Source organism: Cokeromyces recurvatus (genome assembly GCF_025118155.1).
Source record: "Cokeromyces recurvatus strain NRRL 2243 chromosome Unknown BX663scaffold_9, whole genome shotgun sequence".
NCBI lineage: Eukaryota > Fungi > Mucoromycota > Mucoromycetes > Mucorales > Mucoraceae > Cokeromyces > Cokeromyces recurvatus.
In genome coordinates this window covers 315170-334430 of record NW_026251395.1, presented here as the reverse complement: position 1 = coordinate 334430, position 19261 = coordinate 315170, and the positions used below count along the sequence as shown (strand labels likewise).

The 19261-nt window shown below is 30.4% G+C and overlaps 8 protein-coding genes across 8 annotated transcripts; 4 read left to right on the top strand and 4 right to left on the bottom strand.

Annotated features, from left to right (window-relative positions):
• Positions 1 to 758: 758 nt before the first annotated feature.
• BX663DRAFT_505674 (NADPH:adrenodoxin oxidoreductase) lies at positions 759 to 2850 on the bottom strand. Its single transcript, XM_051527104.1, has 3 exons — positions 2575 to 2850; positions 2034 to 2480; positions 759 to 1950 (listed from the first exon to the last, which is right to left on the bottom strand). Exons 1-3 carry the CDS (start codon positions 2776 to 2778, stop codon positions 1186 to 1188), a joined length of 1416 nt encoding a protein of 471 aa, XP_051383898.1. The 5' UTR covers positions 2779 to 2850; the 3' UTR covers positions 759 to 1185.
• Positions 2811 to 4507, bottom strand: BX663DRAFT_505671 (uncharacterized protein). The gene is made up of 6 exons (XM_051527103.1): positions 4133 to 4507; positions 3871 to 4041; positions 3427 to 3809; positions 3285 to 3355; positions 3156 to 3226; positions 2811 to 3090 (listed from the first exon to the last, which is right to left on the bottom strand). The coding sequence occupies exons 1-6, from the start codon at positions 4379 to 4381 to the stop codon at positions 3031 to 3033; spliced, it is 1005 nt and encodes a 334-aa protein (XP_051383897.1). The 5' UTR covers positions 4382 to 4507; the 3' UTR covers positions 2811 to 3030.
• Positions 4508 to 4568: 61 nt separating this feature from the next.
• BX663DRAFT_505668 (uncharacterized protein) lies at positions 4569 to 5768 on the top strand. Its single transcript, XM_051527102.1, has one exon. It carries the CDS (start codon positions 4971 to 4973, stop codon positions 5163 to 5165), a length of 195 nt encoding a protein of 64 aa, XP_051383896.1. The 5' UTR covers positions 4569 to 4970; the 3' UTR covers positions 5166 to 5768.
• A 650-nt stretch (positions 5769 to 6418) lies between these two features.
• On the top strand, positions 6419 to 11043 carry BX663DRAFT_452550 (DNA-directed RNA polymerase II subunit RPB2). Its single transcript, XM_051523784.1, has 8 exons — positions 6419 to 6511; positions 6623 to 6828; positions 6896 to 6944; positions 7029 to 7194; positions 7263 to 7375; positions 7455 to 7605; positions 7666 to 10544; positions 10615 to 11043. Exons 2-8 carry the CDS (start codon positions 6786 to 6788, stop codon positions 10865 to 10867), a joined length of 3654 nt encoding a protein of 1217 aa, XP_051383895.1. The 5' UTR covers positions 6419 to 6511; positions 6623 to 6785; the 3' UTR covers positions 10868 to 11043.
• Positions 11044 to 11076: 33 nt separating this feature from the next.
• On the bottom strand, positions 11077 to 12455 carry BX663DRAFT_535929 (uncharacterized protein). Its single transcript, XM_051530611.1, has 5 exons — positions 12372 to 12455; positions 12095 to 12297; positions 11989 to 12021; positions 11543 to 11914; positions 11077 to 11473 (listed from the first exon to the last, which is right to left on the bottom strand). The coding sequence occupies exons 1-5, from the start codon at positions 12439 to 12441 to the stop codon at positions 11093 to 11095; spliced, it is 1059 nt and encodes a 352-aa protein (XP_051383894.1). The 5' UTR covers positions 12442 to 12455; the 3' UTR covers positions 11077 to 11092.
• A 291-nt stretch (positions 12456 to 12746) lies between these two features.
• BX663DRAFT_470895 (Ribokinase-like protein) lies at positions 12747 to 14353 on the top strand. Its single transcript, XM_051524136.1, has 4 exons — positions 12747 to 12821; positions 12888 to 13155; positions 13255 to 13640; positions 13717 to 14353. The coding sequence occupies exons 2-4, from the start codon at positions 13038 to 13040 to the stop codon at positions 14344 to 14346; spliced, it is 1134 nt and encodes a 377-aa protein (XP_051383893.1). The 5' UTR covers positions 12747 to 12821; positions 12888 to 13037; the 3' UTR covers positions 14347 to 14353.
• Positions 14354 to 16177: 1824 nt separating this feature from the next.
• On the top strand, positions 16178 to 17216 carry BX663DRAFT_505657 (RGS domain-containing protein). The gene is made up of 2 exons (XM_051527101.1): positions 16178 to 16520; positions 16605 to 17216. The coding sequence occupies exons 1-2, from the start codon at positions 16212 to 16214 to the stop codon at positions 17079 to 17081; spliced, it is 786 nt and encodes a 261-aa protein (XP_051383892.1). The 5' UTR covers positions 16178 to 16211; the 3' UTR covers positions 17082 to 17216.
• Positions 17061 to 18930, bottom strand: BX663DRAFT_505654 (CDC50/LEM3 family). The gene is made up of 8 exons (XM_051527100.1): positions 18859 to 18930; positions 18626 to 18759; positions 18460 to 18568; positions 18104 to 18397; positions 17907 to 17978; positions 17656 to 17883; positions 17340 to 17502; positions 17061 to 17275 (listed from the first exon to the last, which is right to left on the bottom strand). The coding sequence occupies exons 1-8, from the start codon at positions 18887 to 18889 to the stop codon at positions 17221 to 17223; spliced, it is 1086 nt and encodes a 361-aa protein (XP_051383891.1). The 5' UTR covers positions 18890 to 18930; the 3' UTR covers positions 17061 to 17220.
• Positions 18931 to 19261: the final 331 nt, after the last annotated feature.

Here is a 19261-nt window from a genome sequence, read left to right as displayed (position 1 = left end):
CCTCCATACAATATATCATTATCAACTCTTAGAGCATTATTTATTATTCTAATATTTTGCTTGGGTAGCTTTATTATAAATACCACACACATCCAAAAAAATAACACTAGAATTCTATTAAGCATATATAACCAAAAAGCAGTCAAAGAGGACTACTTAAACCATGGAGTAAAATTATCATACTTTATCTTGATCTATATAATAGCTTTATCATCCTCTTATATTGCACAATGAAGCTATAAGTTTATAAAATTGAATAGTGCACTAACTAAGTTTAGTTGTATAAAGATAAACGTCTTTTTTCTTTTCTTTAGCTATTCTAATAAAGCATAAAGTGAATCTGTGTATTTGAGATATATTTATACTAATAAGCTCATTATTTTTTAAAATACTAGACTATATAGGATTAAAAAGAAGCTACAAATAAGCTTATAACACGATGATTCAATTAATGTATTTCCTTGTAATCAAATATAATCATTCACAATTAAATGTATAAATGTTAGGTATTTTGTATCTTTTTTATTAATTATAGTTGTTACTGTTTAAGTGAATGACTGTCTTCTACGTGACTGGTTCTATTAGATTTCACCACATCTTTTCTTTTTTTTAAACTCAATTTAAGCTTCAGAAGCATAACTAATCATAAAATATGCTGCTATCATATTTTTTTTTTTCATTTGTGTTTGTTATTTCTGAAATGGACGCATCTGAACGACAGAAGTATACCCCCTCACACCTCCCGAGGGCGTACAAGCAACTGAAGAGACACTCCAGGCTGATCAGGCCCAGCCATTTCACGGCCGTGGAATAGCCGGTTGATGATCATAAAGAAAAAAAGAAAAAAAAAAAGGGAATTTTACAATTTTTTGACCCCCTTTTTATATCTTTTTTTTTTCCCTTTTTTAAGGAGTAAATTCATTCAAGGAGTAAATATTTTTATCCAATCAATTTAAACATATTACGTATACATTTTTTTATTTATGAACATGTGAATTGTAAATAAAAATTAGTTTGAGTTAAAATATAGACACTTTTTTTTTTTTGCCTCAGAATAGTGTAGGTAATAGATTATTTAATCAATATCTTTAATAAAAGGATTATTTACTGTTAAAGATGTATAATAATAATGTATTAACTGAATTATATGACATAAAGATGGAATAAATAGTATAATAATTGAATCTATAGAACATCTAACATATCTTTAATCTTACAGAACTTTTCACGAGGCTTACCCATTTTCTCTCCAATAGCAAATTCTGCAGCCTCAATTTTCTTCCAATCCTGATAATTAACAGGTCGAATATTTCTTTTTTCCATCAATTTCTTTAAACCTTCAGCTCCTGCTTTGGATTCACCTCGATCAAGCATTTCCTTTCCATTCTTTAAATCATCTACAATGGTATCAGCAGTCTCATAGGCATCGGTCATAGTAGATACAATAACACCTGTAGGTCCTCTCTTAAGCCAACCTGCTGTATACATACCTGATACTTCTTCACCATCCTTCATCATTTTCCCGTAACGATTTGGTATACGACCTTGACGTTTATCAAATGGGATACTATCATCAATAGGAATACTTTTATAGCCAATACTTGTCAAAATGACTCCGCATTCTTGTGTCTCATATTCGCCCGTGCCTATTGCCTTTCGTTGTTCTAAAGGTCCCTCTAGTCGATTTAGTTCATATTTAATTCCACAAGCCTTTTGACCATTTGTCAATACTTCAATTGGACTACGTAAAAACTTAGCCGTCCACGATTTATCCCCTTGTTTTGTAGGTGAACCCTTTTCTAACAAACTCAAAAGACGTTTTAAAGGCCTATTCTTACTAATAAATGCTTGAGAATCAGTAATTTCTTTCTTTATTAAGTCCATATCAGCATGAAATTCAACTCCAGGCAATGCCATTTGCTCTCTTAATTCTTTTGAAGTAAATGAAACCTAAAAGTAAACTTGATAAGATGAATAATCCTCCTTAAAGAGATATCTGTATCAAAATAGCCTTTGCAGTTATTTTTTTTTACCTGTACAGGACCTCTACGACCTACTACATGTACATGTTTAATCTTACTCTTGGACAAGGCTTCTAATGCATATTCTGTAATATCTGTTTTACGCAAGACATCTATTGGGCTTAATAAAATACGAGCAATATCAAGTGCTACATTGCCTTGACCAATAACAACTGCAGTATCTGTATCATCTAATGGAGGTATTTGAAGGTCACAATAGTTAGGATGCCCATTGTACCAACTAACAAAACTTCGGGCTGACTCAACTCCGTAAGCATCTTCGCCAGGAATTCCCAGTTTTCTATCTTCGCTTGCACCATAAGAAAGAAGCACAGCATCGAAATTTTCCTGTAATTCCTTTATACCAATTCCTTTTGCAAATTGGGTGCCAATAGGAACATTTCCAAAAAAACGAAAACGATCATCTTCCGCAACTTTATCAAAAGTGGTCATGACATTCTGAAGGTGCATATATATAAAAAGAAAAAGGATTTTAACTGTTTCAATGTCATACAATTACAAACTTTATATTTTGAAATTTTTAAACATTTACTTTTACTTCAGGATGATCAGGGGCAACACCGAATCTTACTAAGCCATGAGGTACAGGTAAAATGTCAAACATGTCAATTTGTGTATTTGGCCATTCTTTTAGTAATCGATGAGCAGTATAAAAACCAGCAGGACCACTTCCAACAATGGCCAATTTGAATGGTCCACTAACAGCTGTAGAAAATGCCCTAGAAATGCTAAACATGTAAACTATAACTGAAGAAATGAATGAATAGCCAAAAAGAAGAATCTGAACCAGTTTTTTTTTTTTTTTTTTATCCCCCCGGAATTGCTTCAGATTAGCGAAAAAAAAAAAAATTCTAGCAGCACGTACAAGTCAAGTTTGCATAACAATCTATTTTATTTGTATTTAAAAAGAAAGAGGTATAATATCATTTTTTTTTCTCCTTTTTATTGTTTATTAAGTAATAAAGATGTGGTATATATACAATAAAATCTATGTAAATAAAGGCTCAAATACAGATGGATTGAATGCCACTAACGCATCTTTATCAGCCTATAAAGCAATATTATTTTTAATATACACATTGAATATACAAAAGAAAAAAAAAAAAAACTTACTTTTTCTTGGCCTTGACAAGCAGCTTCAAAAATGCGATATAGTTCTTTTAATAATTGACACATCGTATCATCTAATAAATTTGATGGTTAATTGTATACATTTACCTGATTTAATATTTCAACTTTTACCTTTCTTATTGAAATAATATGTCCATGCTTTCGCTATAGCTTGAATGATTTTACCCTTATAAGCTGGTATACTTTTTTTTAAAAGAAAAAGAGGATATAATAAGATTAAAAATAAAGTAGATTGATATATAAAATAACATACCGTGGCCAACATTTCTTTATAATAATAATTAACGACTGTGCTGCCATCAAATTAATTTCTTTAATTGCTGGATTGTGACCTGAATACATGGAGATTGAATCACAAAGTATAGGTACAATAGCTTTTAAATACTGTACACCAATAATGCCTAATTCTTCATACAAGACAGAGATCGGCTTTATTAAAACTGGCAAAAATTTGATTTTTTCGCCTGCATAGATAAATCCTGTCACTATGCCATCTTTAAGTACACGTTCATAGAGTTCAGTCGTCTTTTGATCTTTTTTTCTTTTAGCAAGTAAATCCAATAAACAAGCATAAGTTACTCTCAATAATGGCTCATCTCGATCTTGTGATAAATAGCTAGTACACTTGAATAAAGACTGAAAATAAAAATAAAAATAAGCATCATTAAAATTTTAATAAAATAGATAGTATGTGTACCTCAAAAAAGACATTATCTAGACCATTTCTGGAAATAAATGACGAATCTAATAAACTAATCATTTTATGCACCATTTTTATTCCCTTTATTTTATATTCAATATCATAGTCATCTAGCACAATCATGATCGGTGGTAATATCAAATGTAAATTGCTTTCTAATTTTTTTGCCTTTTTACATTATACATGTTAGCACATCTATGTTATATATATATATATATATATATGTATGTATGTATGTATGCATGTAGATGTGTCTTACTGATATATTGTCTGTAATCCACATTAAAATGTCTACATAATTGTTAGTTTTCCATTCTTGTTTGTCAATGAAATCATCTGTCCCATATTTTGATTTAGGTTTTCTTGATAAAATAGGATGATTTACGGCTTCCTTTTGAAAAATAGGCTGCAATATGTTCGTTAAAATAGTATCAACATGGTTTTCAATGATATGTTTTGATTTATTGTCTGATTCACAAGTACAATAATTACGAATGAACTCTTCCATAATACCGCATTTTTTTCTCTTAAAAAAGAAGAAGCTTTGGTTTTTGTATAATGTTGATTACGTGACGACGTTCTGATTGCTGATTTTAAATTACTGTCAGCAAAAAAAAAAAAAAAAAAAAAAAAATTAGACAGAAAAAAAAACTAGTTTCAGACAAATGAGAGGATAATGTTCAGACTTTTCTACCTGAAATATTATAAAGGGTTCTGCCCACTGTTGCAGTGGTTAGATATTTAGTTTATCGATCTAATGGCACATGTGTTTGTTCACTAGAAGTTTGTTATTAGGTAGTATTTTTTTTTCAAGAGTTTTAATACTGCTGTCTGTTACTTTCGGCTGTTAGTTGTTGAAGAATGAAAGCGGTTTGTATGCGCTCAGATCGAGATATTACATTAGTATGGTCACTACTATTGCAAAGAAGAAGTCTTGTGGTATCATAATTAGTTCATCTTCCCTCTCTTCCCCGCTTATTACATAGTGCATATACTTCTTTTCTTCTACTCAAAAACCCATGCCGCTTTAAACCATTTATTAAGCTTGCCTGGGAAAGACAGTATTATGCACCACGTCCAAATTGGGATTCATGTAGATGATGAACTATTTTTCAATATACTTAGTTATGGACTTGTCACCTTTATCATTCTCAAATGGAAAGGGTGTACGTATAATGTCACGTAAAACAGACAAAAGAGCTAATGAGATACGACTATTCAGAATATTTTATGTCTATAAAAGAAAGACCAAGAGAAATATATATCTACATTATTGCAAAATAATACATTAAAATTAATTACATGGAAACTGGTCTGATAATCTGTCAGACATTTATCGTGTTTGTTCAGATAAAGTCCCACTTGCTCGAGGATCTCTTCTGGTTCAATATCAATTGATCATGCAATACTTATTAACTCTTTAGCACTTTTGTGTACAGAAGTATTTTAACTTTTCAAGATATACCGTCAGCGAAGAATCTATATTTATGCACTGTTGAGTGTTTGACGTCAAGATACGAGAACAATTATATAATGTTATTCCATTAAGTGAAAATATAGTCTTTAACATCTAAAATTCGTTAATCTCAAGTCAGGGAATACCAACTAAACACGTACTATTATCTGTTTGTGAACCCTTAGATTCTTCGTGTACATATATAATAGCAGTGGTAAAAAAAATTAATTCATGACACTATATGTGGCATTAACTATTCAGCATTTTATATAAGTATATTCTCATACTTTTTCTCTTCAATACATGCCAAAAAAAAACAACAACAACGTTCACAACACATAATCAATTTTATCAACTTCATCATGCGTGATCAAGTATTATACATCATATCTCTCTCTCTCTCTCTTTCTTTCTTTCTTTCTCTTTTTTTTTCTTTTTTGGTAATCTCTTTGAGCACAATAAAGGAAATAATACCGAACTAGCTTTATCTTTTTTTTTAAGCCTTTTTTTTAGGTACTTTACGAGATACAGATGATACTCTTATAATGTTGAGCAAGCTCAGTAACCGTTAAACTATGCTGTGGAAAATACTACAAATCATTAACACCGCAAGGACCGAGCAACCCGATTCATATTTTAAGTTTAATAATGTACTTAATTTTGTCAAGATTGGAGCTATATAAGAAACTCTTCAAAATTCATAATATAAACTTGATGCATTATTCATTGTTCCCATTGTCTGAATCTCACAGAACTTGCTAAAATTAATCAGTAATTCAATATTGTCATATTGAACAGCAAAATCTTCCAGCTCTATATCTTATAATCTGACTTTATTTACTAAAGAAAGTCCTGACATAGTATTATATTTAATGGTGCTGTTTACATTTTTTTTTTCTTTAATAAAGAAAAAGCTTATAGGAGAAATAAAAAAGACCGTCGTTCAATTTTTTTTTTTTTAAATTTCGAATTGTTGATTTGTTGTCGGAACTATACTATGTCTCTTCTGCTGCGCGCTAGTAAAGATTTTTTAGAATAATTATCTTTTTTTTTTTTTTTTTTTTTTTTTTTTTTTTTTTTTTTTGTTTTGGCTTTTTGTCTTCTTATTTCTAATTAAATAGAAATCGACAATTATTTCTTTTCTCCCTTTCTCTTTTATACTTTTTCTCTTGTATTATATAGGTACTTTGATAAGGTTTCCATTTATCTCGAAAGAAAAAAATAAATTACATGTTAATTAATTTTTAATCAGTCTTTTTTTTATTTGTTTATTTTTTTTTTTTTGTAATTTAGTGAAAAAAGATTTAGAGAAAGACAGAAAGAAACCTTTTTTAACATACTTTATTACAATAAACGATTACAAGAAAATAAATACTCGATTCAACATCATTTTACAACCATTTTATTTCCAACTTATTCAACTACATTCATATAATAATTTTTATATATAAAAAGAATGACAGATATTATGGATGACAGCTATAGAATGGCGGAAAATGGTAATTTGGCAAAAAGCTAAACTGTTTAGTTGAATAGATCAATAACATGATCTATTTTTACTGGTAGAGTATTTTCTTCCGGAAGGTGAGGAGATGTATGAAGACGAGCCCATCACGTATGTTTCAACAATTGAAAAAAAAAAAAAAATAGAAGCCTTCATTATTAACTATTCGTTTTTTTTTCTTAAAAAAAATAATAGTCAGGAAGATTGCTGGACAGTCATTTCTTCTTTCTTTGAAGAAAAAGGTCTCGTTAGACAACAGTTGGATTCATTTGATGAATTTGTGCAAAATACAATGCAGGAATTAGTTGACGAAAATTCGAACCTTGTGCTTCAACATGTTGGTGGAGACGGTGATGTGACAGTAAATAGACATTTATTTATACATGTTAATAGAATGGCTAAAATTTAATATCTACTTATTATTATTAGAAACGTTATATAATTCAATTTGGTCAGATTTACTTATCAAAACCTACAATGACTGAAGCCGATGGTAGTACTCAACCCATGTTTCCTCAAGAGGCGCGTATTCGTAATTTAACGTATATATCATCTGAATTTTTATATTATTTTTTATTTTTTTTTGAAAAAGTATGTTAAAAAGGTTTTATTTTGATATAGCTATGCTTCTCCTTTATATGTGGATATGAGTAAACGTACACAAATTGCAGTGCCATTTGATCCTAACAATCCTAATAAAAGTCCTAACGATCTTTTCCAAGATGAGCATGGCTCAGAAAATCCACCATGGACTAAAGTGTTTATTGGCAAGGTAAGAAGTAAATTGAATCGATAAAAAATAGATATAAATTGGGTCTTTCAAATCTTATAGGTTCCTATCATGTTAAAATCAACATATTGTATTCTTCATGGAATGCCGGAAAACACAATGCATGAATTAAATGAGTGTTCTTTTGATATGGGTGGTTATTTTGTAATTAATGGTTCTGAGAAAGTCTTGATTGCTCAAGAACGTATGGCTACAAATACTGTATATGTTTTCTCAAAGGCTCCACCTTCCAACGTTCAATATACTGCTGAAATTAGATCACAAGCCGAAAAAGGTTCAAAAAATGCCTCTCCTCTCTTTATTAAGATGTTAAGACCTTCTTCTGAACGTGGCACATCTGGGCAATGTATTCGTGCCGCCTTACCTTATATTCGTTCTGAAATCCCAATCGTTATTGTTTTCCGTGCTTTAGGTCAAGTCTCTGATAGAGATGTCTTGGAGCATATCTGTTACGATCGTAATGATTATGAAATGTTGGAATTGTTGAAACCTTCTATTGAAGAGGCCTTTGTCATTCAAGATCATGAAGTAGCTTTGGACTTTATCGGTAAGAGAGGTACAACTGTGGGTGCAACAAGAGATAAACGTATCAAATATGCTTCTGAAATTCTTCAAAAAGAACTATTGCCTCATGTTGGTACAGCTTATAAAACTGAAACTCGTAAATCATATTTCTTTGGTTATATGATTCATCGTTTATTATTGGCTGCGCTTGAACGTCGTGAATTAGATGATCGTGATCACTATGGTAAAAAGCGTATGGATCTGGCAGGTCCTCTAATGGCTGGCCTCTTCCGTCTCTTATTCAAAAAGTTGACAAAGGATGTAGCTAAATATCTTCAAAAATGTATTGAATCGAGTCGAGAGTTTAACTTGACTCTTGCTGTTAAATCGAATACGATTACCAATGGTCTTAAATATTCTTTGGCCACTGGTAACTGGGGTGACCAAAAGAAAGCCATGCAATCTCGTGCTGGTGTCTCTCAAGTATTAAATAGATATACATTTGCTTCTACATTATCTCATTTACGTCGTTGTAATACACCCATTGGTCGTGATGGTAAGATTGCTAAACCTCGTCAATTACATAATACACATTGGGGTCTTGTTTGCCCCGCTGAAACACCTGAAGGTCAAGCATGTGGTCTTGTCAAGAATTTAGCCCTCATGTCTTATATTTCTGTTGGCTCAGCTGCTCATCCTTTAATCATGTTCTTGGAAGAATGGGCCATGGAGAATCTAGAAGAATTGAGTACAAATAGCATTGCAGATGCTACAAAAGTCTTTGTTAATGGTGTCTGGATTGGTATTCATCGTGATCCAGCTGAATTAATCAATTCACTTAAGCAAATGAGACGTTCTGTTGATATTTCTCCTGAAGTTAGTATTGTACGTGATATTCGTGAAAAGGAGTTAAGAATGTATACAGATGCAGGTCGTTGCTGTCGACCTCTTTTCTTGGTTGAAGACCAACAACTCAAATTGACACGTCATCATGTTACACGTCTTCAAGATCCTGAGGATGAATATGGCTGGCAAAACTTGATTGCAGATGGTATTGTCGAATATGTGGATGCTGATGAAGAAGAAACAGCTATGATTTGTATGACACCTGAAGATTTAGCTGAATCTCGTATGACAGCTCAGTTTGGTGCTCCACTTGAGGAGACACGTGATTTGGCTAGTCGTGTTAAGTCTCAAACCGGTAACTATTCACATACCTGGACCCATTGTGAAATTCATCCAAGTATGATTCTTGGTATCTGTGCTAGTATCATTCCCTTCCCAGATCACAATCAATCTCCTCGTAACACATATCAATCCGCTATGGGTAAACAAGCTATGGGTGTCTATCTTACAAACTTCCAAACGCGTATGGATACGTTGGCAAACATCTTGTATTATCCTCAAAAACCACTTACAACGACAAGATCTATGGAATTTTTGCGTTTTAGAGAATTACCTGCTGGACAAAATGCAATTGTCGCTATTTTGTGTTATTCTGGTTATAACCAAGAAGATTCCGTCATTATGAATCAAAGTAGTATCGATCGTGGCCTTTTCCGATCTCTTTTCTTCCGTACCTATATGGATGCTGAAAAGAAGGCAGGTATGATGTTTATGGAAGAGTTTGAGAAGCCTACTCGTGATACAACATTACGTTTAAAACACGGTACCTATGAAAAATTAGAAGATGATGGCTTAATTGCTCCTGGTACACGTGTCTCTGGTGATGATATCATTATTGGTAAGACAGCACCTATTCCTGCTGACTCTGAGGAATTAGGGCAAAGGACAACGACACATAGTAAGCGTGATGCCTCTACTCCACTTCGATCTACTGAAACAGGTATTGTAGATCAAGTGATGCTGACGACCAACCAAGATGGTCTTAAATTTGTCAAGGTCCGTGTTCGTTCAACTCGTGTACCCCAAATGGGAGATAAGTTTGCCTCACGTCACGGTCAAAAGGGTACGATTGGTATGACATATAGACAAGAAGATTTCCCCTTTTCTGCAGAAGGCATTACTCCCGATCTTATCATCAATCCTCACGCCATTCCTTCACGTATGACAATCGGTCACATGATTGAATGTTTGCTTGGCAAAGTGTCAACTTTGACAGGTAATGAAGGTGATGCTACACCTTTTACAGATGTTACTGTTGAGGCCATTTCACAAGCTTTGCAATCCCAGGGTTATCAATCTCGTGGCTTTGAAGTGATGTATAATGGTTTTACAGGTCGCAAATTAAATGCACAAGTATTTTTAGGTCCTACTTATTACCAACGTTTAAAACACATGGTAGATGATAAGATTCATAGTAGAGCTAGAGGTCCTGTACAGATTTTGACAAGACAACCAGTCGAAGGTCGTTCTAGAGATGGTGGTCTTCGTTTTGGTGAAATGGAAAGAGATTGGTAAAGAAAGAAAAAGAAAAAAGAAATAATCATAATGATACTAATACTTATTTATTATTATTGTTAACAGTATGATCAGTCATGGTGTTGCACAGTTCTTAAAGGAGCGTTTATTTGATGCCTCAGATGCTTATCGTATTCATGTTTGTGATATTTGTGGTTTAATGGCTATTGCTAATTTGAAAAAGAATAATTTTGAATGTCGTGCATGTAGAAACAAGACAAGAATATCTCAAATTCATATTCCTTATGCATGTAAACTTTTATTCCAAGAATTAATGGCCATGAATATTGCTCCTCGTATGTTTGTTGATGCTGATTAAGAAAAAAAAAAAAGAAAGGATGCATTTTTTTTTATACAGTCGTTTACTTTATTATTACATAAAACAAATAACATTGATGAAATATATATCTATATATATATATAAAATAGTAATAAAACACTTGTAAGATATATTTACTATGAAATTATTACATATTGTATCATAAAAAAAAAAAATAACGAGATATATACAATTTGTTTTTTTTTTTTAAAAAAAAAAAAGGAATTAAAGTTCTTTTTTGTAAATATTCAGTGCAATTCGTCGTCGAATGATAGTCATGTCATCTTGAGAAAAGTTAAAAGGCTGCTGTTTTGATAATCTTTCTGCAAACGTGCATGTAAAAGCTCCACAGTCCGACATATTACCTTGACGAGGAATGTCCTTTGGCACTACTTTTGTCCATCCAGTCGTATCAAAAGGAATTTTCTTTTTATCTAAATGTTCCTGTTTTAAATATTCAAGGAAGATGGCTAATGTTCGATCATGATCGCCTCCTAGAGAGTCATAGACCAGCACCTTTTTATTTTTCATATCAATCACTCCTAGCACCCAATGATAAGATTGATTGATTGGTATAAATAATAAATCTTTGGCAAAGATATCGACCTATAAACTACTATATAAGAATCCCTTTTTTTTTTTTTGGCCGAGTATCCCCCCACCCATTCTCTTTACCTTCTTTGTCCACCTTTTTACTCTTACATATCCTTGATCTTGTAAAGTCGAAAAGAAAAATGTACTGAAACAATGAATTGACGGTAATCCGTTGATTTTTGTTGATCGCTCTGCTAGTAATTCAAAATAAAAATTGACAATCTCATCGTTCAGCCATGTTTCGGGATACAGTCTATAAATATCTTTAAATTCTACAACTGCATTTTTGATTTGAGCTATTTGTCCCGATTGTCCCTTTTTAAAAAGTTGATCCACAATCTCATTTTCTTGATCTGTAAGTGGTTTTACAGTTTCTGTAGTAGTGGATATAGCTGTTGCATCATAACGTTCTTCATGCTCTTTATTTTTTATCACTAAAGGTTGTATAATATCCTTAAAAAGAAAAAAAAATGTTAAAAAAAAAAAGCTTGTAGTTATTTAGATAAAAAGAAAGAGATATTACTTACCTCAAAACGATTTGTATCATTATGAAGTTGTGTCTATAACATATACAATGAATACAAAAATTAAGTTTGAAGCTTTTTTTTTTTTTCCAACCTTAGACGAATCTACCTTTAATTTTTTTAATTTGTATAAAATGGAGTCAATATCATCTTGAAATTTCTTGTTCGCTAAATTATTTGAAAGATTGACTTGTGTAGATTTTTCTATAGGTGATGTAGATATAAATTGTGTATAAAAAGCCGAACGGTTACTAGCTTTGTTAATGGTATCGTTTTGTTTTGAATGGGAGTCATTAGGAGCAAAATGAACGTCTGATTTTTTTATATATATAGATTGAGGTTATAATCTAAAATAAAAAAGAAAAGAAAAAACCAAGGTTGTTTACCTTTCTTCATCTTTTTATTGATCTCTGAATCAAAATTAGTTGGTAATCTACTTGTTATCGTAAGGCTCATTTATTAAAAAAAAAAATAAATAAATAAAAAGAAAATTAAAAAAGTAGCGCGAAATTTATGTTTGTATGCAAAAGTCACATGAAAATACTCCATTTTCATAAGAACAACTAACAGCTTTTTTTTTTTCTAATTATTATTATGCTTTGTATATTCATTTAAAAAAAAAAAAAAAAAAAAAAGGATTACTCTGCTTATACGGTAACATTTTTTTTATATTTAATTAGTAATAAACTGATTGTAATGAATTTAAGCAACTGTGCTTCATATACTTTTTGTTAAAAACATGTCATTATAAAATACGACAAGTAATGAAAGATGCTGTTTTTGTTTGCAAAAAAAAAAGGCCCTTTATGCTTTTACAGAATAAGCTTTTTTTTTTAGTAATTATTTATGTACATAATCTGTTTTTCTCATTTCATATTAAGCTTCTTAATGTTCACTTAAAGGGTTAGCGATTTATCTTGACTGCTCATAGTTACAAATAGTAAAAGACAATAACTGTAATTCATGAACGGCACTAACTATTTCAAGATTTTTTATTTTTTATTTTTTTTTTATTTTTTTATTTTCTTCAAAACAAAAAAAGGGGGAGGCAAATGTCCAACTCACCACTATTTGCTTCCATTGGCAGTTTTATTATTGATGACATTATTTTTTCAGATGGTAGACAAGTATCTAATGTATTAGGAGGAGCAGGCATATTTGCAATTTATGGTACACGTTGTTGAAAAAAAAAAATAAAATAAAATAAAATAAAATAAAAAATGAGTATAATTTTTGGACAAGTTGCTCATTGTGGAAATGGATGGATAGGAATGAGGTTATGGCAACCAAATCAGTTATCTAAAAATGTAGGTTACATCATTCATAAAGGTTTTGATTGTCCAGAAGGAATAGATGATCAAATAAGCCAACTCAATGTATCACTTGTTACAAAAGTTCATCCTGATAAACATACTACACGAGGACTTAATACTTTTAGTGAAAATGATCATAGAGACTTTAAATACATTCATCCCATCATTAGAGCAACCCCGAGTGATTTCCCTGATGAATGGATCACCTCTATAAAAATATTACATATTATTTCTTCAGCTGAGCGTGCTATAGAGATTATTAGAGACTGGAGAAAACGAGAGAATGGTTGTAATAAAACCCAATTTTTATGGGAACCTTTACCATGGGCGTGCTTACCAGAGGTAACTATTAGGAGGAGGAGGAAGATGAAATGAATGTTGCTGTTGTTGTTGATGATGATGATTCTATTTTATATAGAATTTAGACTTAATTTATGAAGCAGCTCATCTAGTCCATATTATAAGCCCTAATCATGAAGAACTAGCAGCTATGCTTGGTTATCATTTCCAGGATTTGGTTACTCAATATCATGATTTTAAAAAAGCAGTAGAGTTTTGTGCTAGAAAGTTTTTTGAAAAAAAGAAGATTGATAACAAAAACTTAGTCTTAGTTGTAAGGTCAAGTAAATATGGCGCTCTTATTTTACAACAGCAACAGGAAAAGAATACGAATAATATAGAGAGTAGCAATAGTAGTAGTAGTAGTAGTAGTAGTAGTAGTAGTAGTAGTAGTAGCAATAGTAGTAGTAGTAGTTGTTGTTGTTGGATACCTGCTTATTGGGATTATCAACATTCTGATGATCAAATTCATGTGGTTGATGTAACAGGCGCAGGAAATTCATTTTGTGGAGGTTATGCTTTTGGTTGGATAGAAACTAGGAATGACCCTATTGAATCTGCATTCTATGGAGCTGTTTCTGCTAGTTATACAGTTGAACAGATTGGTGTACCTGTATTGTATAAGGACGGAAAATGGAATGATGGTCTTCAGCCTAATGAAAGACTAGAAGCTTTAAGAAAAAAAAAATATACATGTATAAATGTATAAAAAAAAAAAAAAAAAAAAAAAAAAAAAAAATCAAAAAGAGTATAGATTTATATGTAATTAATAAATAGATCTTTTTTTTTTTTTTGATACATCATGTTTCATTATTATCTTCCATAGTTTGAAAAAAGCCATAAGTTTTTTCACAATAAGAATAGGCATATTTAGCAGAAACGTATCCAGCAATTCCAGAAGCGCCTTTATATGAATAGATTAATGTATATGGAATGTATAGGAAATATATTCTTCTATTTACCTAACGCAGAGAATAAAGCTCTATTTTTATCTAATCCTAATCGACGTGCTAAAGGCACTGTAGATAATAACATAAATAATAATAACAATTAACTTGACTTTAAGTTAACGATACACTTACACACGATTAAACCTGTAAGAACTATTTCATATTATATAGTGTTAGCTTCTATATGTATACATATACTTTGTATGAAATCATTTACTTGCAGCATATGTGCCTGTTTTATTCGCGTTCTGTTGACATATCTTTGGTAAAACCCATTCCTAATATACACAAACAAAAAAGGAGATGTTAGCATACTACCTTTATATTAAGAAAATATTATATATTTGTATATAAAACAAAGGCATACTGGATGTTTATTTGCGATTTCCTGTTGTAGTCGACTAGGCATTAATACAATAAAATAAAAAGAAAGATAAAACGATATTCTTTTTTTTTTTTTTTTTTTGTAATGACGCAATAATGTGGAGCAAATGAAACTTAGTTAAACTTTTGAGAAATGCAGCATCTAAAATAATCAGAGTACATAATATAGTATTTATTTTCTATTTAGAAGGACTTTATTCGAATTATTTTCTCTTTCTGCAGTTTATAAATTTTACTGTTATAAATAGAAGTTTATGTCATTAACAAATTTTATAAAATAGATAAAAAGTAATAATAAATGACAATTGATATGTAATGAAAAAAGAGATACTTTTTTTTTCCTTACTTTTAATATGTAGTTTATACAGTCTATATTACACGATTTAGACGAATAAACATGAATGGTAGTAAGTCAATTATTATAAACACTTCTAGAAGCTTACATTTTATTTAATAAACGATGAATAGCCACCTTATATATGTATGTGTGCATTTATCGTTATTCATAATATGTATTCTAATGAATAGGCTGAACTATAAATCCGACAAATTAGGAAATTTAACAGAAAATACATGCGCTCAAGGTTTCAGTAAATTATTCTAGAACAGAACCCTGAATGTGAAAACATTGTTTACACAACTTTTTAATGCGTGTAATTTATTACACAGAGGAGGGGACAAACAAACTTTATTTGAATCTTAAAAGTAAAAACGCAGGTGAAAAAAAAAAAAGGCGTTAATTATATAAAGTACACTCTGTTCTTAGCCACTATTATAAGAGTTTTTTTTTTTCTCATTAAAAATAAGCTACTATTTATGATAAAAAATTGTCTCAACAACGCTTAAAAATTTTTCTATTGGTTATTTTTTTTTTTTTTTTTTTTTTTTTTTTTTTGATTCATCGTTGTATACTCGAATTTATTACAAGAATAAAAATAAAAAGGACATCCTCTTTTTCTCTCTTTTCCTTTTTCTTTTCCTTTCTTTTTTCTTTTCTTTTTTTTTTTTTGAATATTAATAATAAATGACTAAAAAACGTAGAAGCTCACATACAAGTCAGACTAGTGGAAGTACTATTATGAGCAGTAGTTATGCAAGTAGAGACAGTTATAACACCCTTTTAACAACAAGAACAAGAAGATCTATTTCAAAATCAAGAAGATCCTCTATAATTATTATAAATGAAACATCACTACAACAACAACAACAACAACAACAGCAGCAGCAACATTATCAGCAAATGAATCGAAAATCAAGTTTAACTTCCACTCTGAATTCAATATCGTGTTCCTTTTCACAAGAGAGTGATAATAATAGCTCCTTTCATCAAATAGCAGCAACAAAGAATGTACTTGATATGTATGTTACTTACAAGAAAAGAGTAAATCGTTCTTATAAGAAATTAGAATATTTTTTCGGTGAACCCACTCCTATGGATGTATGTATCAGAGAAATTAATAAAGAAGGATTAAAGGCTATATTAGAGTCAAAGGTTCCTTTATGTTACTTTCTTTATTATTTATTAGATGAATTTTGTTCAGAAAACCTGGTAAATAGAATCAATTCCTCCTCCCCCCCCCAACCCCAGAAGAAAAAAAAAATCCTTTTTGTTGATTAATCATAATATTTATAGCTCTTCTTTTTAGAAGTTGAACGATTTGAGTCAAAAAGACTAGCAAAAAGAAATCAAAATGATATAGCTCTTTCTATTTATAATACTTATATTTCAAATAATTCTTATTTAGAAATCAATCTTGATGATCGAGTAAAACGTAATATTACAGAGCAACTTGAATCCATATTAACTGCCAATAATCCATCAGAGGAACCGTCTATCGATCGATACATATTCAGTGAAGCTAAATCGTGTGTGTATCTTTTATTAGAATCAAGCTTTAACCAATTTTTACACACATGCGTTTATGAAGATATGGTAGCAAACTGTGGAGAATTAACTATATATTATAACGATCATGTCAAGAATTTAGCTCTTGACTATTTATCTGCTTTTACTCATAAAAGAAATTACGGATTATCAATTCAAAAAATAATTTATAAATTCGTCAAAGACAACTTTAATATGGATTATCCCGAATTTACTAAGAGCTGATAGACTTTTATATACGTGTATATATATATATATATATATAGTTAGATAACCAGTATGAATATACCCTTCCTTTTCCCCTCTCATATATGTATATGTATATATATCTATATATCAATATATCTATATATATATATATGTATTATAATCCACTACTAGAATGCTGCCATGAGAGACGATCATGATCTCCAAGTTTTCTAATAATAAAGAAGTTTTTAATATATATAAATATAAAAACCTTATATTCTACATAAACATTACCTTGGTTTAAAGAAATGCCATCCTAAAAATACAACACCTAAAAAGGTGCATACACATCCCATAACAATCCATGATAATCCCATAAAAGGGTTTCTATCACCGAGGAATGAAGTACCAGTAAGAACAATAGACTTGGTACCGCCATAAACAGTAATATCATAATCTATCATATGAATGAATGAATGAATAAATCAAAATGTATATGTATATATATGATATAGACATTATATAGATATTATATAGATATTATATAGATATTATATAGATATTATATAGACGTTATATAGACATTATATATGTATTTGAATATACTCACTTAATGTCACATTTACTTCATAAGTTCCTGCTTCAAGCGTTCCTTCTCTTAGGGCAGAATAAAGTTTTCTGAAATTGGGATACCAACTCGTTCTCATCCAGACTTGAAAATGTTCATCGTCTTGAGGATGAAAGATATTGTCAGCTGAATACCCATTCGGATATCTTTTAATCCAATTAGGAGGAGGAACGATATCTGCAGGATTCATTTTGTATCTGCTAATCTTTTCTTGTCTGCAGGCCATGCAATACCTGTCTCACTAAATTGCATGTTTCTACTCTCTGTACTTCCAGGTGGATTCACAAAATAAACTGTAAATGTATCTATTTATTATTAAAAAAAAAAAAAGAAAAAGAAAAAGAAAAAGAAAAAGAATTAAAGAGTTAATACTTCACTTTTTGGGAAAAAAAAAAAAAAAAAAAAAAAAAAAAAAAAAACTCAAACTTGCCATTAAACATGGAATTAGCAATAAGGCCACAAGGATAATAAATCTTATTATTTGCATCTACAGCTACTGGTGAACATGAACTTTGTGCTTCAGCAATAGTAATGACATCACCATGAAGTTGATTATAACTAAGACTCTTTACATATTTACGGTGATTTTGATAAAAATTTGTTAAACGATAATAAAGAAAAATGGGTGTCTTTAATTGAATAGGAACAGTGAATCGAATGGCACAAGTTCCAGATTCTCCTTCAACTGAGCTAGGAATAAATCGATAGGTTGGAGCATACATCTCTATTAAGATTAAATAAGTCTCAAATATGTAAATATAAAATAGGTCGATGAATAATTTTTACGTCCTGTTCCTTCATCAGTAAATTTATATGAATATAAACTTGAATCTAAAGACTGTGCTGTTGAATTGGCATCTTTACAGTGGGTATAATCAATAATGATTTCATTAACCTACAAATTATTAAAATGAATAAAACTGTGTAATCATCAATGATAAAAATACTCTACAGTATCACTTTCATACAAAAAGAGACCGCCTAATGGAGCAAAGATGATACCAGCAACAAATAATGTAGGTAAGACTGTTTTTGGAGTTAATAAAGGTTGCCAAGCTTTAAGTCTCTGTTGTTTAAAAGCAGTGTCTATTACCGAAAAAGAGAAAAAGTTAAAGAGAAAACTAATTAATTATAACACTAAGAAATATATGTATATATAAAGAGAGATGACTTTATGATCTTTACTAGCAGGTCTTCTACTCTTTTCATCAGACATTCTATAATAGTCTTTTCTTGGAAAAAAATGAAAAAAATAAAATAAAATAAAATAAAATAAAATAAAAAAATAAATAACAATAATTATTTATTTCGGTAATCAAATAAAAAAGCTCTTTTTTAAAGCCGCTGCTACAAAATTAGTAGAAATATAAAAAGGAGACCATTTATAAAATGAGACATAATTTGATAATTGTGGCTATTATGAATCCCTTTAATGAAGAGTTTTTTTTTTCTTTTCTTTTTAAGAGAAAACAAAGGTTAAATGTAAAAAAAAAAAAAAAACCATGTGTCTTATCCATTCTTTACCAGCATAAATTGAGAACAAACGTTTACAATTTGAGAGGTCAAAACATGACTATTGTCAAGAATA

What these genes read in the sequence shown, in the direction of transcription:
- BX663DRAFT_505674 (XM_051527104.1), bottom strand. Translation starts at nt 2,778, where the DNA reads ATGTTTAGCATTTCTAGGGCATTTTCTACAGCTGTTAGTGGACCATTC. An exon ending in CTGATCATCCTGAAGTAAAA is followed by an intron (nt 2,481 to 2,574) that starts GTAAATGTTTAA and finishes ATGCACCTTCAG; the next exon opens with AATGTCATGACCACTTTTGA. An exon ending in GTCGTAGAGGTCCTGTACAG is followed by an intron (nt 1,951 to 2,033) that starts GTAAAAAAAAAT and finishes GTTTACTTTTAG; the next exon opens with GTTTCATTTACTTCAAAAGA.
- BX663DRAFT_505671 (XM_051527103.1), bottom strand. Translation starts at nt 4,381, where the DNA reads ATGGAAGAGTTCATTCGTAATTATTGTACTTGTGAATCAGACAATAAA. An exon ending in ATAAAGAAATGTTGGCCACG is followed by an intron (nt 3,356 to 3,426) that starts GTATGTTATTTT and finishes TTTAAAAAAAAG; the next exon opens with TATACCAGCTTATAAGGGTA. An exon ending in CTTGTCAAGGCCAAGAAAAA is followed by an intron (nt 3,091 to 3,155) that starts GTAAGTTTTTTT and finishes ATTGCTTTATAG; the next exon opens with GCTGATAAAGATGCGTTAGT.
- BX663DRAFT_505668 (XM_051527102.1), top strand. Translation starts at nt 4,971, where the DNA reads ATGATGAACTATTTTTCAATATACTTAGTTATGGACTTGTCACCTTTA.
- BX663DRAFT_452550 (XM_051523784.1), top strand. Translation starts at nt 6,786, where the DNA reads ATGACAGATATTATGGATGACAGCTATAGAATGGCGGAAAATG. An exon ending in CTATAGAATGGCGGAAAATG is followed by an intron (nt 6,829 to 6,895) that starts GTAATTTGGCAA and finishes TTTTACTGGTAG; the next exon opens with AGTATTTTCTTCCGGAAGGT. An exon ending in CTAAAGTGTTTATTGGCAAG is followed by an intron (nt 7,606 to 7,665) that starts GTAAGAAGTAAA and finishes CAAATCTTATAG; the next exon opens with GTTCCTATCATGTTAAAATC.
- BX663DRAFT_535929 (XM_051530611.1), bottom strand. Translation starts at nt 12,441, where the DNA reads ATGAGCCTTACGATAACAAGTAGATTACCAACTAATTTTGATTCAGAG. An exon ending in CAATAAAAAGATGAAGAAAG is followed by an intron (nt 12,298 to 12,371) that starts GTAAACAACCTT and finishes TAAAAAAATCAG; the next exon opens with ACGTTCATTTTGCTCCTAAT. An exon ending in ACAAATTAAAAAAATTAAAG is followed by an intron (nt 12,022 to 12,094) that starts GTAGATTCGTCT and finishes TATATGTTATAG; the next exon opens with ACACAACTTCATAATGATAC.
- BX663DRAFT_470895 (XM_051524136.1), top strand. Translation starts at nt 13,038, where the DNA reads ATGTCCAACTCACCACTATTTGCTTCCATTGGCAGTTTTATTATTGAT. An exon ending in AGGCATATTTGCAATTTATG is followed by an intron (nt 13,156 to 13,254) that starts GTACACGTTGTT and finishes ATGGATGGATAG; the next exon opens with GAATGAGGTTATGGCAACCA. An exon ending in CATGGGCGTGCTTACCAGAG is followed by an intron (nt 13,641 to 13,716) that starts GTAACTATTAGG and finishes TATTTTATATAG; the next exon opens with AATTTAGACTTAATTTATGA.
- BX663DRAFT_505657 (XM_051527101.1), top strand. Translation starts at nt 16,212, where the DNA reads ATGAATCGAAAATCAAGTTTAACTTCCACTCTGAATTCAATATCGTGT. An exon ending in AATTTTGTTCAGAAAACCTG is followed by an intron (nt 16,521 to 16,604) that starts GTAAATAGAATC and finishes TAATATTTATAG; the next exon opens with CTCTTCTTTTTAGAAGTTGA.
- BX663DRAFT_505654 (XM_051527100.1), bottom strand. Translation starts at nt 18,889, where the DNA reads ATGTCTGATGAAAAGAGTAGAAGACCTGCTA. An exon ending in TACTGATGAAGGAACAGGAC is followed by an intron (nt 18,398 to 18,459) that starts GTAAAAATTATT and finishes TAATCTTAATAG; the next exon opens with AGATGTATGCTCCAACCTAT. An exon ending in TGAAGTAAATGTGACATTAA is followed by an intron (nt 17,503 to 17,655) that starts GTGAGTATATTC and finishes TTCATATGATAG; the next exon opens with ATTATGATATTACTGTTTAT.